This window comes from Neospora caninum, chromosome VIII (genome assembly GCF_000208865.1).
Source record: "Neospora caninum Liverpool complete genome, chromosome VIII".
NCBI lineage: Eukaryota > Apicomplexa > Conoidasida > Eucoccidiorida > Sarcocystidae > Neospora > Neospora caninum.
The window spans coordinates 2,246,558-2,266,658 of NC_018395.1; the positions used below are offsets into that span (position 1 = coordinate 2,246,558).

The 20,101-nt window shown below is 53.9% G+C and overlaps 2 protein-coding genes across 2 annotated transcripts; one reads left to right on the top strand and one right to left on the bottom strand.

Moving 5' to 3' along the window:
• Positions 1-2,045: 2,045 nt before the first annotated feature.
• NCLIV_032880 (hypothetical protein) lies at positions 2,046-6,611 on the top strand (the record flags this gene model as incomplete). Its single annotated transcript, XM_003883484.1, has 2 exons — positions 2,046-2,924; positions 3,573-6,611. 2 exons carry the CDS (start codon positions 2,046-2,048, stop codon positions 6,609-6,611), a joined length of 3,918 nt encoding a protein of 1,305 aa, XP_003883533.1.
• Positions 6,612-8,822: 2,211 nt separating this feature from the next.
• Positions 8,823-17,912, bottom strand: NCLIV_032890 (T10O22.7, related; the record flags this gene model as incomplete). Its single annotated transcript, XM_003883485.1, has 13 exons — positions 8,823-10,265; positions 10,521-10,619; positions 11,150-11,668; positions 12,139-12,246; positions 12,477-12,572; positions 13,126-13,317; positions 14,709-14,756; positions 15,591-15,684; positions 16,100-16,154; positions 16,466-16,530; positions 16,806-16,904; positions 17,344-17,384; positions 17,892-17,912. The coding sequence occupies 13 exons, from the start codon at positions 17,910-17,912 to the stop codon at positions 8,823-8,825; spliced, it is 2,880 nt and encodes a 959-aa protein (XP_003883534.1).
• Positions 17,913-20,101: the final 2,189 nt, after the last annotated feature.

Consider the following 20,101-nt stretch of genomic DNA (forward strand, 5'->3'; position numbering starts at 1 on the left):
CGACATGTTCTCTTGGACAACAATCACGTGAAAAGACGCCTCTCGGGAGGATAGGTTTCTTAGTGTCTCTGGCCCTTTCTTCGTGATTGCCGCCCTTTCTTCGTGATTGCCGCCCTTTCTTCGTGATTGCCGCCCTTTCTTCGTGATTGCGGATCTGCACGGGTCCAGAACGCCTGTTTTTTCTCTAGACTGAGGACGCAGCTAGCACGTGCGAGGCCGCAACAGACTTGTGAGGCTTTCCAGAGCCGCATCTGTTTCCTAGAGATACGTCGTAAAACTGGAGCGCGAAGCGCTTTGTGCATGCAAATAAAAAAACTGCCGCACACACACACACACCAACGGAGGTGCCTTAAGCTTCAGAGTTCCGTGCCGTTCTCGGACAAGACGTCCGGTACGCGACGAGCCGCGTTTCGTCTCCCCAAGAGGCGTTTGGATTCTTTTCTCGCCAGGGATGCCTCCACACGTTTCTGCGAAAATTCTCCCTAGAAACATTCGTATGTGCGTCGCAAGTGGTTACATGTACCTAACACCTCCCAGCGAGGGTGACAGCGCCCCGGGTCCCCGTCTTGCCTCAGACGCCTCCATCTTGGTCCCCGTCTTGCCTCAGACGCCTCCATCTTCACATGCGTATATACAGGGGTTGCAGAGAAAGGACTCCTTCCAAGAATGCGCGCGAGACCTTCACTATCGCACTGTGACTCAGGCCGCCTGGACACCAGTGTCTCTCGTGTTTCCTGGTGAATTGACTCGCTGCCATCACACATCTAGAGAATGGGGGGTTTTCCCGGCATCCCTGCGTTGCTCCAAAGCCTTTTCTTTCCTTTCGTCTTCAAATACAAAAGATGTACAACCTCAGATTACTCACGCATATACATACACGGCCCTCTTACCGGAGGAGACACATCCCCAGGTAGCACAATGATGTGACGCCCTCAACTTTATCTCTTCCCTCTGCCTCAAAACCTCGCCGCCGCTTATATCTCCTCGTTTTTGACGATTTGTTTGCATCTGGAACTCGTGGGAAACGGCGAGCGCGCCCCGGGGGACTGCTGTCACTTTACGGCAGAAACGTTTCTCGCCGCGTTTTTTCTGTGCATGCGCCTCGACGCCACGGGGTAGTGCCTCCATCTGGCTTCCCTCGGAGAGATGAGCCGCCAGTTCCTTCTTCCTTCTCGACGAAAGACAGAAAGATTCCTTCTGGTGGGAGTCTGTCTTTCTCTTTCTGCGTCTTTGTGCTTTTCCGTGGGGCATCTCGTGTTTGCAGCTACTCTCTGTTGGCCCGTTCGAACGGGGGCGAGACAGGGGGGAGAAGAGCGAGGGCAGGAAGGTTCTTTCCGGCGCGTTTCCCGTTAGAAAGACATCTTTCTGTCCTTCAAGGCTCCCCCTTTTAGCAAGACCGAGGCAACTGCCGTCTCGAGGAAAATGCTGTCCACGTTCCCCCGTTTCGCGTCGTTCTCCAGGCCGGCTTCAGGCTCCCGGGTGGTGAAGGGAAGTGTTTCTCAACTGATTCTTCCGCGTTTTGTAAGGACTGTCATTGCGTCGAGAGAGTCCCACACAGACGGCAGACTGCCTGAACAGACAGAGTGGAAACTCGCCATCCTGTAGGCTGCAGGAAGCGCACCCGGAGAGAGGCGGTTTTTCTTCTCGTCTTGTTGTCGCATTCGTTTACGAGGACTTTCAGGAGGGGGTGTTGAATTGACGCGCCTGGTAGCCCCAATGCATACTTATGAGGCGTCCTTTCGTATTATGCGCGCTGGCTGACCGCTGAGTGTCTTTTCTCGTTTTCTGTACACTTTTGTCTCTCTTCTTTGAGGGTAGCAGCTCCACGTTTCTGCCTTTTATGTGGCTCTGCTCCCTTTGTCCCCTTCTTGCGACACATCACAACGGTTTGTGGAGAACCTCGAATTTGTCCCTTCTCTGTATTCCCCACGTTTCTCCCCTTTCTTTCTCAGTGTGCCTTTTCTTTTCCCGGCTGTTTTCTTTCCTTTCTTTCGCGAATTTCCTTCCGCACTCGCCTCCGTTCCTTTCTCCGGCAGTCGGGCACGATGAGCGGCGAGCCTTCCGGAGACCGCGGCGCTCCGAGTCGGTCCTTCTCCTCTTCGCGGCGCCAGGCGCGGAAGGAGGAACAGATTTACGGCATTTTTGCGGAAGAAGTGGAAGAAACGTCGAGTCACTTCCTCTTGGGCAGCAGCGATGAAGACTCCGACCTGTACGCCTCTGGGAAAAAGGGGAAAACTGGAGCGATCAAGTTCGTCAAGGGAGGTGTATGGACGCCGACGGTCGACGGGGCGAGCACGAAGAAGAGCCGCGCGGAGACGACTGCCGCGGATCAGCCTCAGAAGAAGAAACGTGAGAAGCCTGCGTCTGCGGACCCGAAGCCGGACGGGAGGGACGAGCCGGCCGTGTCTCTCCACGACCAGCTTTTGAATGCTCAAGTTCTCAAGGAAGTCCTGGGCGACGCGTACGAATCCAGTGAAGAAGAAAATGAAGAGGCGGCAGAGGCCTCGAACGGCGAGAAGGCCGAAGACGCTCAGGACTCGCCTGCTTCGCGACCGTTAGAGGAAGGCGAAGACGCGCGCGAGGCCAAGCGGCGGAAACTGGAGGCGCCAGAGGCGGCTGAGAAAAGCGATTCCTCCGAGTCGTCAGACAGCGACGCCGAGTCAGACAGCGACGAGGCGGGCGGGAGCGCTCGGTTCAAGTTTTCTAGCGCCAAGCAAGATACAGACGGGACAAAGGCCGGAGACCGAGGGCCCGTCACAGTCGAGAAGAACACCTGGGGATTCGCGAAGATGGAGAAGACCTACGGCGTCGGATTCAAACTCCTCCAGAAGATGGGATTCAAAGGCGGTGGCCTTGGCCGACACGGCACCGGCGTGGCGAATCCCCTCGAAGTTCGCGTCAGAGAAAAAAACCGAGGTTTGCAGGTGAGGACCGCGACAAGTGCTGGCAGAGCAATAGTTCCAGACCCGCACGCGCGTTTTCAGGTGAAATTCACACACTCTGTTCCCACTGTCGACGCAGTGCCTCCCCAGGTGGAGCAGTTGAACAGACGTTTCAAAAGTGGGCGCAATCTCCTACATGGAGGGGCGAATTTTTATGTATCAATCCATACATACATATATGCATATATTTGTGTTTGGCTATTTGCATCTGCATTACAAGTGCGTATGAGTATTTGAATTCCTGGGCGCACCCAAACGCGTAGAGACGCGTATCTCTGCACTTTGGCGCGAACACCCGAAATAGGTTCGTGAATCAATCTACACGGTATATCAATGCGAGATGTAGGTGAATGAGGGTGTCTGTCGTGTGGGTAGGATGTTGTGGGTAGCTTGCGTGTGCGGGTGCCGCTTGCGAGTATGGCTGTCGGTGTTTTGCCTCATTGCGCGGATCTCGACTCGAGCCTCGCTGCCTGGGGCCCGGTTTCGCTTTCCTGCGATTCCTTCGCACCCCCCCCCCCCCTGTTCTGTGCCTCCATTCTTTCTCCCTTTCCGCCAGGGTGTCTGCCTTCGCTCTCTGCCGTCTCTCTTTGTGCCCCATCCCCGGCGCGTTTTTTCTTGCCTTCTTTGCAGGACTCGGGCGAGAAGGTGGGGCGCGCGTCGAAGGGCAAAGGTTTGACGGCGCTGGACATTCTGTTGGGGAAGAAGCGAGACGAAGGACGCGAAGGAATCTCCGACGAGTGGAAGAAAGGCCGAGGGGCGGGCCAGGCGCCGTCGGAGCGGCGCAGACGGCGCCTGGCGCAGACGGCGTCGGAAATCGCCGCGGAGGGGCGGCTCCAGGTGGAGCGAGCCCGCGAGAAACTCGCGGCGTCGTCCGTGCGCATTCTCGACATGACGGGCCCAGACGTGCGGATCATCCAAGACAAGCACGAGCTCGGCGAGACTCTCCGCCAGCACAAGCGGGTGGCGGACGGCGCAGCCGCGGCGGCCGAAGACGAGGACGAGTTCGTTCTCCAGGGGCTAGAGGACGGCGAGGCTCGCCGGTCTGCGCGAGTCGCCCGCGACACGCCTTTGCGCGGGCTGCAGCTTCACCTGCGTCACGTGATTCTCGGCGTCGAAGAAGAGCTGAGACAAGTGGTTCGCGAGAAGAAGGAGCAGGAGGCCGTGCTGCTGCGGTACACGGAGCGCGGAGAGCCCGAGCAGGGGGACTCCCGAGAGGAGACAGGGCAGGAGCGGGCCGCGAACGGGCGCGGGGCGTCGCCCGACCAGGTGATCCTCGCTTCGCTCCAGAGTGCCAAGGTGATGGCGAAGCGCGTCGAAGACGTCGAGAGACAGCTCCGGCGGCTGCAGGAGAAGCTGGAGGACGGCCGGGCCGGGAACGAGTCGCGGGGGGCGAGAAAGGAAGAGGACGATCGCGCGCGGAGACGAAGGAAAGAGCGCGAGAGAGAAGAACGGAGACGGAAGGAGAGGGGACGATCGGGAAGCAGAGAGAACGGGAGCGAGCGTAGGGCACGCGACAGCCACGAGGCGAGCGAAGACCGCACGGGTCCGCGGTCGGAGAAAAGCCAGAGAGACAAGGACGCACGAGGTGCGTCGGTCGCGAGAAATGACCGGTGGAGCGACGAGGAGCGAAGTCGCAGCAGGAGCAGATCGGGAGGCGACGAGGGGTCGGGCGGACGGGGTGCTTCGCAGAGTCCTCGGAGGCGACGCGAGCCTTCTTCGCGGTCGAAACCGAAACGGCTGCTCTCGCCTGATCCCTTCGGCATTGACGACGTCCTCGAACTCGCGAAAGACCTCCACGCCAGGTACCCGTTCGAATTCCGGCTCCTCCACGTCCCGGCCCTCTTGACGGCGCTCCTTCGCCCGCGCCTTCAGCGCGCACTCCGCACTTGGCAGCCTCTCTCGCCTTCCTCGCCTTCCGCTTCTGCGGGCCTCTCGAGCGACAGCGACTTTTCCTCGCGTTTGCCGGCGGCTGTTGGGCGTCTCGTCGCGTTCTACTCGACGCTTCAGCACCAGGAGGCTGTCGAAGTGCACACGTTTCAACGGATGCTGGCTACCGCACAAGGCCAGGATGTGTCGCCCTCGTCGCATGCAGCCGACTCGGGTGCGCAGTCGTGGATTGTCCCTTTGCTTTCGGGGCGCGTCGAAGGCTCGGAGCTGCAGCGACAGTCGCAGGAGAAACTCTCGTTTCGGCTGACCTTCGATGCGCATACTGCCGCGCTCCGACTACGCCGGCTAACAGTGCGCGCGTCGGCGCAGGCGTATCGCCTGGGTCTGCATGCACTCGAGCACGTCCTTCGCCTCACCGTGTTGGAGGCGCTGCGGACAGCTCTCGTGAACGACTGGGCCCCGGACGACGGCGAGAGCGCGCGCCTGCAGGCGGAAGGGAAGTCCGACCCGAAGGGTTTGGGGCCTTCAGGAGACGAGAAAGAGGCTTCGGGGGCTTCGACGGGGGGAGGGGATGCCCGGATTTGCGTTGTCACTCTCGTCGAGCGCTGGCTCGGCGCGCTGCCTCCGGAGACGGCGCGCTGCCTGGTCGAAGACGTGGTTTTGCAGAAGCTCGTGCAGGCAGTCGATCTGTGGAATCCCGTGAAGGCGAAGACGCCCATTCACGTCTGGCTCCATCCGTGGTTGCCGCACCTGACTGCCCACCACCTGCAGCTGCTCTCCTCGCCGCTTCGGCTGAAGATCGGGCTCGCCCTGGACGCGAAGTGGAAAGCCAGCGACCGAAGCGCCGTCAATCTGTTGCTGCCGTGGGCGAATGTGTTCGACTCCTACAGCTTCGCCGCGCTCCTCCAGCGCTCGGTGATGCCCAAGCTCCACGATCACCTCCTCAATCTGCCGATCCGACCCGACAACCAGCACATGGACCCCCTGCACGATGTCCTTGTCTGGGTGCCGCTGCTGCCAGTGGAAATGCTCGTCAACCTCTTCCTCACTGCCTTCTTCCCGCGGTGGCTCCAGGTCCTGAAGGTATGGATCAACTCGACGCATGCAGACTTCACGGAAATCCTCGAGTGGTACTCCGGGTGGAAGGAAATCCTTCCGCAGTCCCTTGTCACGCATCCGCGCGTGCAAGGCGTCTTTGTCGAGGCGCTCCAGCTCATGAACTACGCGTCGGCCACGCTCGGCCTGCCGGTGATCCCTCAACCACCGTGCACAGGCCCGGCGCCTCAACCCCCTTCAGCCGTTTCGCCCTTCCCCCATCCGCCTTCCGGTGCGGCGCCACCAGCCCCCGATTCGAACCCAACTGGCGCCGCCGTGTTTTCGGCTGCGGCCGGCTCGCCCTACTACTTGGGGCAAGGTGTCTCCTCATTGGGCTCTGGAGCCCAAGTAGCGCCGGAACCGGTGGCGCCGGGTCCACCGAGTCCGGCAGTGGCGAGCGACGGCGTCGCGCCGTCGCCGCCAGGCCCGATCAGTTCACTGGAGTACTTGGAGGGCCTGGCGAAAGAAAAGGGTATTCTGTTTAAGCCAAAGGTCGGGCGAATCGAAGAAGGCAGACAGGTGTACGCGTATGGACGAATGAACATGTATGTGAAAGACAAAGTGATTTTTGTCAAGGGAAAAGCCATTTTGCACTGGACCCCCGTCGACATCGACGAGCTCGTGAAGCTCGCAAAAGGAGAGAAGACCAGCCTCGACAGTGCGTCTTACAGTCGGAAAGGAAAGTAGAAAACCGCTTTTGAGGAATTCCCAGGAGCATTCGCTGAAGACGCAACGCCAGCTGGGTTAACAAACGCCGTTGACGTGCATGCAGACGGTCTGGCCTTCTGTGTGCTAGGTGAAGACACACTTCGATGGCCAAATGAGAACAAAGGGTTGATAAAAAAGGTTGCATGTGCGCAAGACCAATTCGGGGCTTTTTTGTCGTCGCTTCTTTCGTCTCTACTGAAGCAGTTTCGTCTACAGTTGCATTCTGTGTTGGGTGTCGATGCGAACGTGAATCGATTTTGTGGAGAACCTTTTAAAAAGGGAATGTCACAGAGGACCAGGATGGACAAGTGTGAACTCCATGCGTGAAGCCTTTGCGCCCACACGCAAATAAATGCGTTAAGCACGGAAGGCAACAAACGCTTTTGTCTTACGAAGTCGTTTTCTTGCGTTTTGCAATCTACATATTGTGGCGGAACACATCTGGAGTGTGGCGCGATTTTAGGATAAAGACGGTAGTGCTATAGAAAGGCAAAAGGGGAACGGGAAAGCAGGAAAAAGCATGCCAGCAACAGAGGCGGTAGAAAAGCGACGACAGAAAGAAGGCTACGCAACACAAGTGGGGGAGAGAGGGGGCCATGTATTTATAGAAAAAACAACAAACCGAAAGCAGGAAACGCAGAGAGAAGGCAACGCTGGGGAAGCATCACGACATGGACAAGCACGGACACGGGAAAGGAACGACAGAATGGGGTAGCGAAGGCTTCACTTTCAGACAACGAAGAGAAATAACCAGAGAGCTCCAACGCAGGAAGATCGAAGCAGCGAGAAGGCTTTTTCGATTCGCCGTTTTCCATCCTGCCTACCCCCCGTCCAGGCGTCCGCCACCTGAGGCTGGGGAGTGGAAGAACACGAATTGTGCGGTGTCCAGGTCCTAGCTGTTGCACTGACCGAACCTCAGGACACTCCTTTTTGCCTAGTGCCCACATCAACTAAAGGAGACAGCGGAGGCGCACGCGTTTCTCCCGTTTAACCACTGGACAAAACGGTGAGTTGACTCTGTCAGCATGCCCCGTAAACAGGTGAACAAAAACATATATATATATATATATATATATAATGTACTTCCATACATGTGTGGAGTACAGCGAGGAATAGCGTGAAGGGAGAAGCTAAACCACCGGGAAACTTGAAAGTTCCGCGGCTGCAAAGTCAACCTGCATTTTCCGCCTTCATGTCCACAGTCGCGCTTCCCTTGGGGGTTCGTTCCATTTTCTTCAGGAGGCACAAAAGCAGCAGTTACGGGCAATGGAGGAATGCCACGCTCTAAGACAGTTCAAACATGGTGGGACCACGACGTCACACTGGCCCATCTCGAAAGGCGTGCACCTGCTTCGATACAAAGGCATATGCATGTGAGCATGACACCATATGCATTTAATAGATACATACACACATACATACATATGTACATATATATATGTACATATATATATATATATATACTGAGTCAGGGGTGTCTTCGTCTGACGAATCCTAAAATGTTTGAGAAAGCGCGTAACCAACGGAATGAATATTGCGTTGCTCTAACGCTGTCTGTCATGTGACCGCCAGGTCTTCTCTGTCATCTCTCGATCTATGTTGTGTATGCCGATGCTTGCTTTCCTGACGCGGATGAGAGAGCAGAGAGTGCGTTGTGCTTTAACGATCTTCCGTTCTGTGTCGACCGCGCGATTGAGGGCCGGGGTGTTCGCGGAGCCAACGGGCCTCCTTCCTGTTACCTTTCCCACGGACAAGGAGAATCGGCACGGCCTTGCGAGTATCCACTGGTCTTTCTCTGTGTCCACATTTGGTGGCTGCAGATTAGGATTTTTCGCGAAAAAACCGTGAAGCCTGAGAAGCATCGCCGTCGCCGGCCGCGCTTCCCAACGGGCTCCTTGCAGCGAAAGACAAGGGAGTCAAGACAAACAGAACGATGCGTGAAGATCGCCGTTTTCCAAATACAAACATACCCACAAATGTAAATGTAGATCTCTCTCGAGTAGATGTATGGAGGTTCCCCATCTTCATCCATAGATCCACAGACACAGATATTTCCATATATATATATATATATATATATATATATATATCAGTATATATGTATATATGAAATCGGGTGAAGAAAACATGCCTTGTTTCTCTTGTCTTTGCCGAGAGCGAAAAGAAAAGACTTGACATGGGGGGGTCAGTTCACTTTTTGTTTCTCCAGGAAAAAGAAGAGAGGGATGCGCCAGGTAGCGAGGGTGTTTCCTTTCCGCCGAGAATCCAAGATCCCCGCGGAGGACCACTCGCGCTCGGAGCGGCATCGAAGCCTGCGCCGAATTTCTTTTTTTTGCCGGCCAAGGGGAGCGCGCCTGCTGGTGGTCGGTGACTGGACGAAGAAGCGAAGAAACGAGGCACAGAAGGCTGCGAAGATGGTTGAGAAGAGAGAAAAGAGGTTTGAGAAAACGAGTCGGAAGACATAGAAGATTGAGAAGGCAATTGAGAAGGCTGAGAGAGAGAAGACAGAGGTGAAGGCGAAGGCGCTGGAGGGGCGGGAGCAGCAAAGGACGAGGACGGTGATGGCGAGGAAGCAAGGGGTAAGGGTTGCGAGCTCGAAGCAAAACTCGCATTACTTGCGTCGCTAGGAAAACGCGTTTGTGTCGATTTGCGTCGCTTCCCCCTCGCATCTTCTGCGTCGTCTTCTTGCCGCTCGCGTTTCTGCGTCCTGTCACCTCGGTCCCCTGTCGCACCACCACCACTGTCTCCTTCCTCACCTCCACTACTCTCTCCTTTCTCATTTTCTCTGCCCTGGTTGCCCAGCTGTTCCTCCTCGCAGTAGGCAAACGCAGCGAAAGAGGCGGAGCGAGAGCCAGCGAGAGTCCGAGCCGGAACCTCCGAGGAAGGTGGCGAAGCGCACGATTCCGAGTGGATGTTCTTTCTGTTTGGCAAGTGACGAGAACCTGGAAGACTTTCCGTGACGTCACGCTTTACATGCACGACTCTCGTTCGCTTAACAGCAATGAAACTCAGTTTCATTTGGCCGCCTTTCGCCGTTTTCTCCTTCGCAAGCACGACACGACTTTTCGCTTCTTCGACATCCTGCCGCTCGTACTTTGTCTCCTTTTCTCTCCCGCTTTCCGCGTGCAAGGTGTCGCGCGTCGGCGGTCTCCCGGCCGCGTCCTTGCCGCCGTCGCTTTCCTTTTTCTCGCGCTCGACTGCTTCCGACGCTCCCGAGCTCAGGGGCGGAGGTGCGCCGCCCTCATGTCGCTGCATGGTTTGGCGCGATCGCTCACCGGACATCGCAAACTCGTCAAACGCGTGCGCCTGCATGCGCTCGGCGTGTATCTCTCGGGCTTTCTCCCTCGCCTCGCTGCTCGCCTCCCGCGAAGCGCGCCGAGGGCTAGGGCAAGCAGAGGAAGAGACAGTAGAAGAGACAGCCGAGAAATAGGAAGAGGGCGAAGAGGAAGATGAGGAACAAGAAGAAAAGGAAGATGAGGAACAAGAAGAAGAGGAAGAAGAGACAGGGCAGGAAGAGGAAGGTTGGTGAGCTTGTCGGGCGCGTGCATGCGCTGAGAGGATATTCCCTTCGTGGACACGCACGAGGGATCGTGCCCGATATTCCTCAATCAAGATCTGCTCCTTTCGGGTTAGCTGCAGACAAAGTCGGAAGGCGAAAAAGCAGGAATCCTCAACAAAGAAAAGGCCCCAAGGACACGACGAAGCGCATTCAGCCCAGACACCCAACGGCATTCACTCAAACGGAGACAGAGACAGCAACCACGGAGAGATATACGCGAAGAAACAAGACGACCGGCGAGGGGCGAGGCCGAGGAGAAAAGCATCCCATCGAGGCGCGAGCACGCCCGCCACGAAACACATCCGTGGAGGAAGGAGATTCGAACTCACATGAGCAATTCTAGCTTTGTGCGTTCGCGGATTCACCACGCCTTCTGCGTAAGGACGAAAGTTCTCTTGGCATCTGCCGACGATCCTCTCTAGGGATGCCTGTTCGACAAAGACCAGAAAAACGAGAAAGGATACGGATCGAAACGGCAGCAAAGAGACGCATTTGAAACAGCGCAAATCCAGCGATTGGCCTCTTGGGGTCTTTCCGGAGACAGAGACAACCACGAAGAGATATACACGAAGAAACAAGACAAGCGGCGAGGCGAGAGGCCGCTCGAGCACTTGATGGACAGCGGCGAGGAGCCTTTCATAGAGAGACGCACGAGGATCGGAAACTGACACACTGCAGCCGAGAGCGCAACAAGGGAAAGGAGACGGAGGAGGCACTAAGGGAGGCGCAGAACAGGCCGCGGAAGGTTCCGCGTGCTACGGGAAAATGCAGGACCATGACGTAGGGCTGTGCGTCTACCCCCCTTTTTACCTGACACCCTTGTCTGCGTTTCGTCTCCTGCTTTCTCTCTGCACATCGCTTTCTCTCTAAAGATCTCTGTCTCTTTCTCTCTCTTCTCTTTCTCGCGATTTTGCAGCCCTCTTGGCGATGCCCGTTTTCTCTGTTTTCTTTCGCCCACCTCGTCGTCACTGTCTGTTTCGAGGTCGACGTCTTCCAAAATGCTGGAGCCTGTCGCCTCCTGTGCGTTGCCGCGTCTGCCGCCTGCCTTCTCTGTCTCCTTCGCGGGATCGTCACTTTCTCCCTCGCCCTCCCTCTTCTTCCTCGACGCGCTATCGCTACCAGGCTGTTGGTTTTCCTTCTCTCCCTTCTCGGTTTCCTCAGCAATTCCCGTCTCTGAATTGGACGGCCCTTCTCTTCTCGGCGAGGAAACTGACGAAGAATGCCGCGCTGCGAACGGCGGCAGAGAAGAAGCGCGAGACGAAGACGAAAGAGAAGACGAAAGAGAAGACGGGAGAGACGGCGAAAGAGAAGACGGGAGAGACGACGGGAGAGAAGAAGCTTTTGAGGTTTGGGGTGTCGATCGAGGGGACAGGAGGGTAGAAGCGGCGACGACCAAGCCTGTCGATGTGTCGAAGACCCGGTGATGTGTGAATGCGATCATCGCCATCTTGTGTCCACGTAGGACTGCCTCCTGGGGCTAGAAGGAAACGGACAAGTCAGGAAAGTGGAACCGACATGTGCGGCACTGACAACGAGACCGAGGGCACGAAAGGAGCAAGAGAGAAATCCACGCAAAAGCTGTCGAGACAGCTGCGGGGCCAGGTTGTGGGAGGCTGAGGCATAGAGCGTGAAAACCGACCGAGAACAGCGGGTACGCTCCGAGCGTCGAAGCCATCGCAGACGTCGAAGCATGAAACGCAACCGCAACGTCGAAACAAACAAACAGTCGCGAAGGGCGGAGGCACCTCAGGGGACTTGCTCCGGCGAAGAACAAGAAACAGAGCCGCAGGGAAAGTTGCTGATGAAGAAGAGTGAGGAGAAAGAGAAGAGCGAGAAGAAAGAGAAGAGGGGGGAGAAAGAGAAGAGCGACTAGAAAGGGAAGGGGGAGGAGACGAGACAACAAAGAGGAGAGAAGGCGAGAGAGAGGAGACGAGGCAGGCCACCCACTTGCGTCAGTTTCTTCTTCCACTTTTCGTCTTTGAAGAGGTACTGGATGACGCGTTCGAGTTTCCCGAGTTTGTGCACGAATCGGCAAGCGGTGCTGATGCCGAGACCCTGTACACGAAAAAAAAGGCGCCAACGGTTGGGAGATCTGCTCGCCCTCACGCGCCACAGCGACGGCGGCGAAGAGGCGCGCATCGAGAAGGGAAAACGACGGCGCGACAACGGCGCAAAAATCGCGTGGGGATTCGAAATGCCCAGAGACGCGTGCGCGAGCAGCCAGTCACCGAGATAGAGAGAGGAAAGAGACAACAGGATTGACAGGGCTGCCGAGGTTCGCTTACGTTGATGTGAACATCGTGCGTGTAGTCGCATCCGCCAAGAACGCACATGGCCGTGAACATCTTCTGATCAAAGTCGCGAAGACACTCGAGTTGTCCCTGAAACAACGACAAAAGGAGCCGGAGCGGAGTCGCCCACAGGAAACCTTCAGGCAAACAACTCACCCAGAGGCACGTCTCGACACATGCACAAATATATATATATATATATATATATATATTTAGACGCATACGCATTGCTTGCGTACATGCATATCTCTGCGCACAAAAGAATATATATATATATATATATATATATATATATATGCAGTATAGGTGCATGAAGATACGAATGTAAATGCAGGAGTGCACGGAAAACGCATGGAGTCTCATGACTTCAGGAAAGGCGTTGATAGGTCAGAGGCGGAATCCCAAGGGGACGGTTGGCGTCACGAAAGGGTCTCGAGAGACGGGGATTCCGAGGGACACCGTGAACACGCGTAAGCGAGATAGACGTCGGTAAATCCTCTACGCGTCCGAGGAAGCGCCAAGGAGCCAGCCGAAGCCTCGGAAGGCTGCGTCACCCCACGAGACGGACGGGATGTCAAGAAAAATTCGATGGTCAACAAACGCTTCGCCATCGGAACGAATGCCATCTCTTCTCACTGCGCACCAATTTCTTCGCGTTAGCGTCTTTAGATAGAGACGAGCTTTGGGGCCCTGAGGTGGACGAGGTAAACGCGAGAGAGGTACTGTCTTTCAGAGGGAGGACGAGACGCTCGCAATTTCCCTCCTTGTCCATTTTGAACAAAACCTGGCCGCAGCCGTGCGCCAACAAATCGCTGTCTTCCGAGACTGCAGCTGCCTGAGACCGAACCGAGGAAAGGGGAAAAACACGAAAAACCATGGCAATCTCTGCTGACCGTTCAGCGGAAACAAAGTCGCCTTTTTGGCCGGGACACGAGATCGACAGGTCCATGACAAGCAAAACAGAGCGACACACACACCATGTGTCCTGGAAAAGGTGACACCACCATTTCCTACACAGACGTTAATATATCTATAAATATATATATATATATATATATATATATATATACCCACACAAATACACATACATCTACATATATATATATATATATATATATATATGTGTACATGCAAATAGATGTATGTGCACAGACCTAAATATATGTATATGAATACGTTTGCACGCGTGAGCGTGTAGATATGTTTATTTGATGTGTGGTTTGGCGAGGCATGTATGCACAAGTCATATCAGTATCTAGATTTACGTATTGCCGATATGTATGCGTGTGTGTTTCGGCGATGGCGATTGCCGCATCGCCGCGACATGCAGACGCGCCTGACGCGAGCAGCCGCGGTGCGCTTGGTCTGTCGGAGTTGTGCCCAGATGGCGCGAGTCCGCTACATGGCATGTGGAACGCCTGCACAACTGTCGCCTTTGTTCGTTTCCACGCGTGCCGAGAGCTGCACGTCTCTTCCCTGGAGGCAGAGCGAGGTGCGAGAAGGCGGTCTGCTTCCTACAATCTTTCCTGTGCGAGCGAGGAAGGCGAGTTGCGCATCAGCCTCGTACGGGGCAACCACGAAGGCGACGCCGAGCGACCGACATGCGGAGATCACTGTGTCGACCTAGAGAGCCGAACCAAGAAACGACAGGAAGCCGCGACTAAAGGCGGAGAGAGACGGCCCAGAAAGGCGGAACGGACACAAAAATGGCGGCACGTCGGGGTGAAAGGAGGAGAGAGACGGCACACACAAAGGCGGAACGGAGAAAACGACCACAGAGGGACACCCGAGGAGAGGGAGAGCGATGAGACGCTCTTTCTGCGCATGCTTGTTGCAGACTCGCAGAGATGGCGACGAGGGGTTCGAATGCTGCCAAGGTTACGCAACACACGCGTGCCTTCCCTATATTTGCAGATGCACGCATACCGTTGCGCAGAGAGATATGGATTAAAAAAGCATATAGCCGTGTATGGATGCACGCATGTAATCACATCTGTATATCTATCTACCTATTTATCTATCTACCTGTCTATATATATATATATACATCCGCACGGTTGCTAGCGTGATTGAGTCTAGACAGCTGTAGAGGTATATATGAGTAAATACGGAAATATGCATACAGAGAGTGAGAGCGACGCATACTCATATGTATACGTAAGTAAACATGTGACTTGCCACACAGATGCATATGCAAGTAAATGTAAACAGGCAGTTGCCACGTACCATTTCGGGAGAGATGGAGATGCCTTGGGCGCACTTGGTAAGGAGCTCCTGAGCGACACGGAAAGACAAGCAAAGGGAGACGGAAAGCTGTTAGACACGTTTCACGTCTCGCCTCTTGTCAAGGTTCTCGTTCTCTTTTTCTCTGGTTCCCCCGATTCCTTCTCCTCTCCGCAGTCCCGAGTCCGTTGCGAGAAGAACTCGAATCCTCTGCGAGAAATGATCCGTTGTTTGTAAGACTGAGACGCTATTTTGCAACGGAGAGAGGCGACCAGCTGGGAACCGGTCTGGGAGGCGCCTCCGAGGCCGAAACACGCGAAGACTTTTTGCGTCTCTCAATCAACGCATCAAATGGAGACAAAGAGATAGAGAAGCAGAGAGATAGAGAAATGGAAATCCACACAAAGAGAGCTGCACGTAGGACGCTACACGCGCACATGCCTGTATATACATATATACATATACATACATATATGTACACATGTACATATATATGTACATATAGATACATATATATATATATGTATATCAAAGGAGAGATAGCTACGTGTGTAGATATCGATAGAGAGACAGGGATGTAAATGGTGATAGATATCGACATCGACAGGGACGTAGGTGTTACAACCGAGTAAATACTGTCGATATACAAAACACAGAGATGGAGCGAGACATAGCTACATAATCGTATCAATATATACAGAAAGAGTTATGGCTATAGGAAAGAGACGAATGGAGCGAGACGTGCTGGTGCTTCAGATTTGTCGACATATGGTTCCGAACGCGCGCGAGGGTGGGATATGCGTGTGTTCCTCTGCAAATGCATTAAATGCGATCTTCATGCTTAGGAGTTCCTTGGTTTTTCCACGGAAGGAATGGACGACTGACTCGTGTATCCCCCGGCGGTTTTCGATTCGCTCGTCGGGCTTCTTCGTGTTGCTTCAGCAGCTGCCTCGCCTCCTCCGACGCCTTCAGCCGTGCTCTGGAAGGAATGGAAAGAAACGCTACAAGCCTCTCTTTGCGGACCTGCCGGCCAGTCCTCAACACTGAAATATATGCACGCGTTTATCTACATGCATATGCGCTTTCCAAATTACCCATGCATATGTATATATATATATATATATATATATATATATATATGCGTCAAACGCAAACCGTCTACAGATACAAATGTGCATCTATTATCTGCATTCATGGGTGTACGCAAGATGGGTTAAATGTAGCTCATTCTACCTACTAGTGCATGCATGATTGAGCATATCTACAAATACATATATATATATATATGCATATACTTATATATATATATATATATATAATGCACATATGTGCGTGCCTTGCAAGCAAACTGAACTGCGAATTCGGTTTCCACTTCCGAGGGCGTGTCTTCTCACTGCTGTCGTTTCTCGTCCTCAGCGGCCTTCGCCGGGATTTTCGCGCCATCGAAAACTGCTCGAGGGAAAGCAGGGAACAGTGACAACGCATGCAGGAAAGTGATTGAGGGACACCAACAAATAACCACCACAACAGTCTACGCGTCCCTCCGCTTGTTTCCCCCCCTCTCCGTATACACATATATTTATATATCCATACATATACGCATATATATGTATGTTCATCCATATACATATAATATATATATATATTAATGTACATATATATATATATATATATGATTGTATATGCTAGTGTTCTCGTGGGAAATCGTGGAGGCTGGGTTGTGGACGTTGACGCTCGAAGACCTGAAAGCGTGTCCTCACCAAGGAGCGGCTCTACGCGGTGGTACTTGAATAGCATAATCATGTGGATCACGAAGCGCAGAAACCTGAAGGACCAGCCGCGACAGAGAGTGTGGGAAAAGGCGAACTCTGAAAAGCGACGAAAGAAAAAATGCGGAGTGCAGGCAACCGCCGGGAAGGGGACGAGGCGAGCGCGCAGCGAGTGAGAAGCGCCGAACGCCAGTGGCAGAGAAAGGCATGCGACGAAAACGCGCATCCCTGGCGCAGAGAGGCGAGGCCTCAGCAAAGGAAAGAGACGCGCGAGAGAAGCACAGATGGCGACAGAGATGCGGGAAGGCTAGGAGGGTTATGAGTGACGCACTTGTCTGTATCTTCTTGTTTGACGAGCTCGACGGCGCATGCAATCGCGCCGCGATGAAGCCAGCTCATCGCGTCGACGCCGACGGTATGCCCGGCGAAGCTGCAGAGAAAAAGAGGAAAACTCGGAAGTTTTGTTCCGCAGAGAGTCCCGCCCAGAGCCGCCGCTGATGCGACCGTCGGATAAAGGACAGAGACCCGAAAGGCCGAAAAGGCGCGAAGGCGAAAACGCCCCGAGGGACGAGGACGCGCGCGGCGATACACAGAGAAGTGCGGCGGAGTTTAACAGGCAAAGAAGCCGTGGAATGTTGAGAACGAAAGACGGGGAAAGAATCAGCAACCGACCGACCAAAAGGCCAAACACAACGGAGAGGCTGTATTTCTAACTCCATGCACTAAAAAGGGAACTATGCAGAAGCTTCTTGGACTGCCCCCATTCACAGCGGCACCGAAATGCAGTTTGTTTTAAACGGCAACTCAGAGACAGAGAAGGCATGCAGCGGATGCATGCAGATGCAGAGGGGAGGCTGCGGAGCTCTCACGCGCTAATGTGCGCAGGTTGCGCTAGGGGTTTGAGAAATTTCTGGACGCAAACGAAAGGCAAGAGAGAAAACCCGAACCCCAGAGCATGTGAGACGCGCCCTGACCGTACATCCGCAGGTAGAGCTCGAAAGGCAGCTGCCAAGCGACATTCGCAACGCACTAAACGCCATGTGCTCCAGAGAGACGAGCGGAACTCTCGAGCACGCTCTATCAACACTCGGGCTTCCCACTTGCTCAGTGACCCAAACATGCACAGCCATGCAAGCATCGGCATATGCATATGTTTATCAATCAACGTACATATATATATATATATATATGCATGGAGTATATAGTACATATTTAAAATAAATATATATATATATATACAAATGTTCAGCAGCGAATAGAAATATATATTTCCGTATCGGTTTGTGGAAATTGAGGTTCTTGAGGCCATATCGGCGGCGAAGGCGTTTCCGAAAGTGTTCACTTGTTTGACATTACCGCCTCAACTGGGAAACGAGACAACAGAGATTTGTCGGCGAGTCTGAGCGACGGCACCTACCAGGAGATTTTGAATTCCCATCGTGCTGGGGCTTGGATCGCCGAGACGGAGGAGAGCCGGCCGGGTCGTAACCTTTTTGCGAGAGGCAAAACGAGGGGATGTCGTTGCTCGGGCAAGGCGCGCTTTGACATGCAGGTTTGCTTATGGAGCACTACAGACGCGTGCACACATGAAGGCTCTAGGCATCGAAAGAAGCGCTCAATAGCGATTGACACTCCAACCGGAAATAAATAATATATATATATATATATATATATGCACATGTATATGTATGTGTATAATATATATATATATATGTTGGTATGTATGTGAAAGTATGCCTTGGAAAGGAAGGAAGAAGGAAAAACGCCGAGAGAGAGTGGTCGGCGTCGGTGGATATCTAAATGTCTCTCTTTGGTGGCCGTCTTCGACTTCGGCTGCCGCGCATGCAGGCTGTGGGTAGAAGTCGAGGAGTTTTCAGTTTGCGAGTGAAAACGAGAAACTCGCAAATCGTTGGAGCTTGCGACGAGGCGCTTCTCTCTGCAGTGAGGAGACAAACACTGAAACGGGCGTTTAGACCGCGCTCGTCTCACGCTCAACGGCGCATGAGCGGGGAAACCGAGCAGCCGGCCTCGAGTGCAATTGGGTGTACATACACCTCAAGAGGCTGTGCGTCGAGGCTCCCTTTTGGAGAAGTTCTTTGCGCTTTCGGATTCTCGCGAGGCGCTACGAAGAAGCGAAAACTTTGCCTTTTGAGAGGCTGCCGCCCCCAGGCACGTCGAGGCAAGCGAGTGAAGCGACAAGACACAGCAGACGGTCGTGTGGAAGGGAATTCGATTATGAAGTTCGGAGGCATGCTTGTTTCCTGGAGGAAGCTGGGGCCTTCCACCTCGAGTCCTTTCGAAATGAGATGTGCAATTGACACATTGAAGGCTGAAAACGATTTGGGCAAGGCGCCGATCGGACATGACCCTTGCTGAGAAGGAGGGAGGAGCATCCACTCCACGGGGCCTCGATGGCGCGTCCTGTCCAGAGAAACAGGGAGAGGAGGCGCACACCACAGCAAGCGGGTACATACTCGAACAAGAAAACACTGAAGAATGGCATGAGAGAAGGAAAGAGGGAAGGAAAGGGAAAAGGAAAAGGAGAACGCCACGGGGCGACTTGCTTGCTGCACACCCCCCTGGCGTCTCTCTCCCGTCTCACCCCCCTATTTTCGGTTTTCTAGCTAGCTCCCGCATGCGCATGCATTGGCAGAAGCGGATTACCACCGCATGGAGAGGACAAGTCGGAGCGTTTCTTCTCCAGCGGTTCATTCGTTTCTTTTCCTTCCTTTTTAAAAGCGGAAATAAAACGGAAGGTTTCCAACGGGAACCAGATATTCCACACACACGCACCCTAGCACATAGCAAGATGCGCACGGCACAGACAAGGCGCGAGAAAACGAGAAGAAGAGAAAGCATAAATAAATTGTCGGAAACAGTTTCCCTGTCCTTCCAGAGGGAGCAAACTCCTCGAAAGTCGGGCCTTCGACGAAGCGCAGTGCGGGACGCTTCCCTGGCTAGAACTAAACCTCACCGGAGATGGAAACTGCACAAGGCAAAACATGCATGCGTCTCATCCCTCACTGCTCATCTCGCTAACTCGATGTCGATTTCGTCCCTAGTCGACCAGCTACGTCACCATCCTGCTTCAATCTACCCCTCTGAAACTCTTTTCTCTCTGTCTCTCTCTGTCTCCGTCTTGATTTCCATCCTTGTCTATCTCTTTCTTTATCTCGCTATCTGCGGATTTGCACATGTCTCTGCGTGTTGGAGTTTCCTTTTTTTGGAACCTTTTGCATCCTTTTATATGTATTTCCATTCCAGCAAGCATTAGGCGTCGAAACGCTTTGTCTAAATCACATCGCAGTAGGCAGCACAAACGAGCACGCGTTTGGATTCCAAAGGTCGCCCCGAAGCTGCCGCTAGTGCCTCCAAGGCATTTAGGTGAGGTGGATGCACGCGGATCCTTTATTTTTTATCCACGAAACGTAGAGCTCCAGGCCAGTCTTATCTGGCCTCTAGCGGTCCTACCTACGCATGCGTTTTTCGAGCGAAAGCGAACTTTACACTGATCCCCTGTCGCCCCCGTCCTGACTCTCTGGGCATCCCAAACAGCAACGCCATGATTTAGGATTCCCGGTTAAGGAGCCTCAGATTGGATTTGGCTGTTGCCTCCAAAAAGCCGGT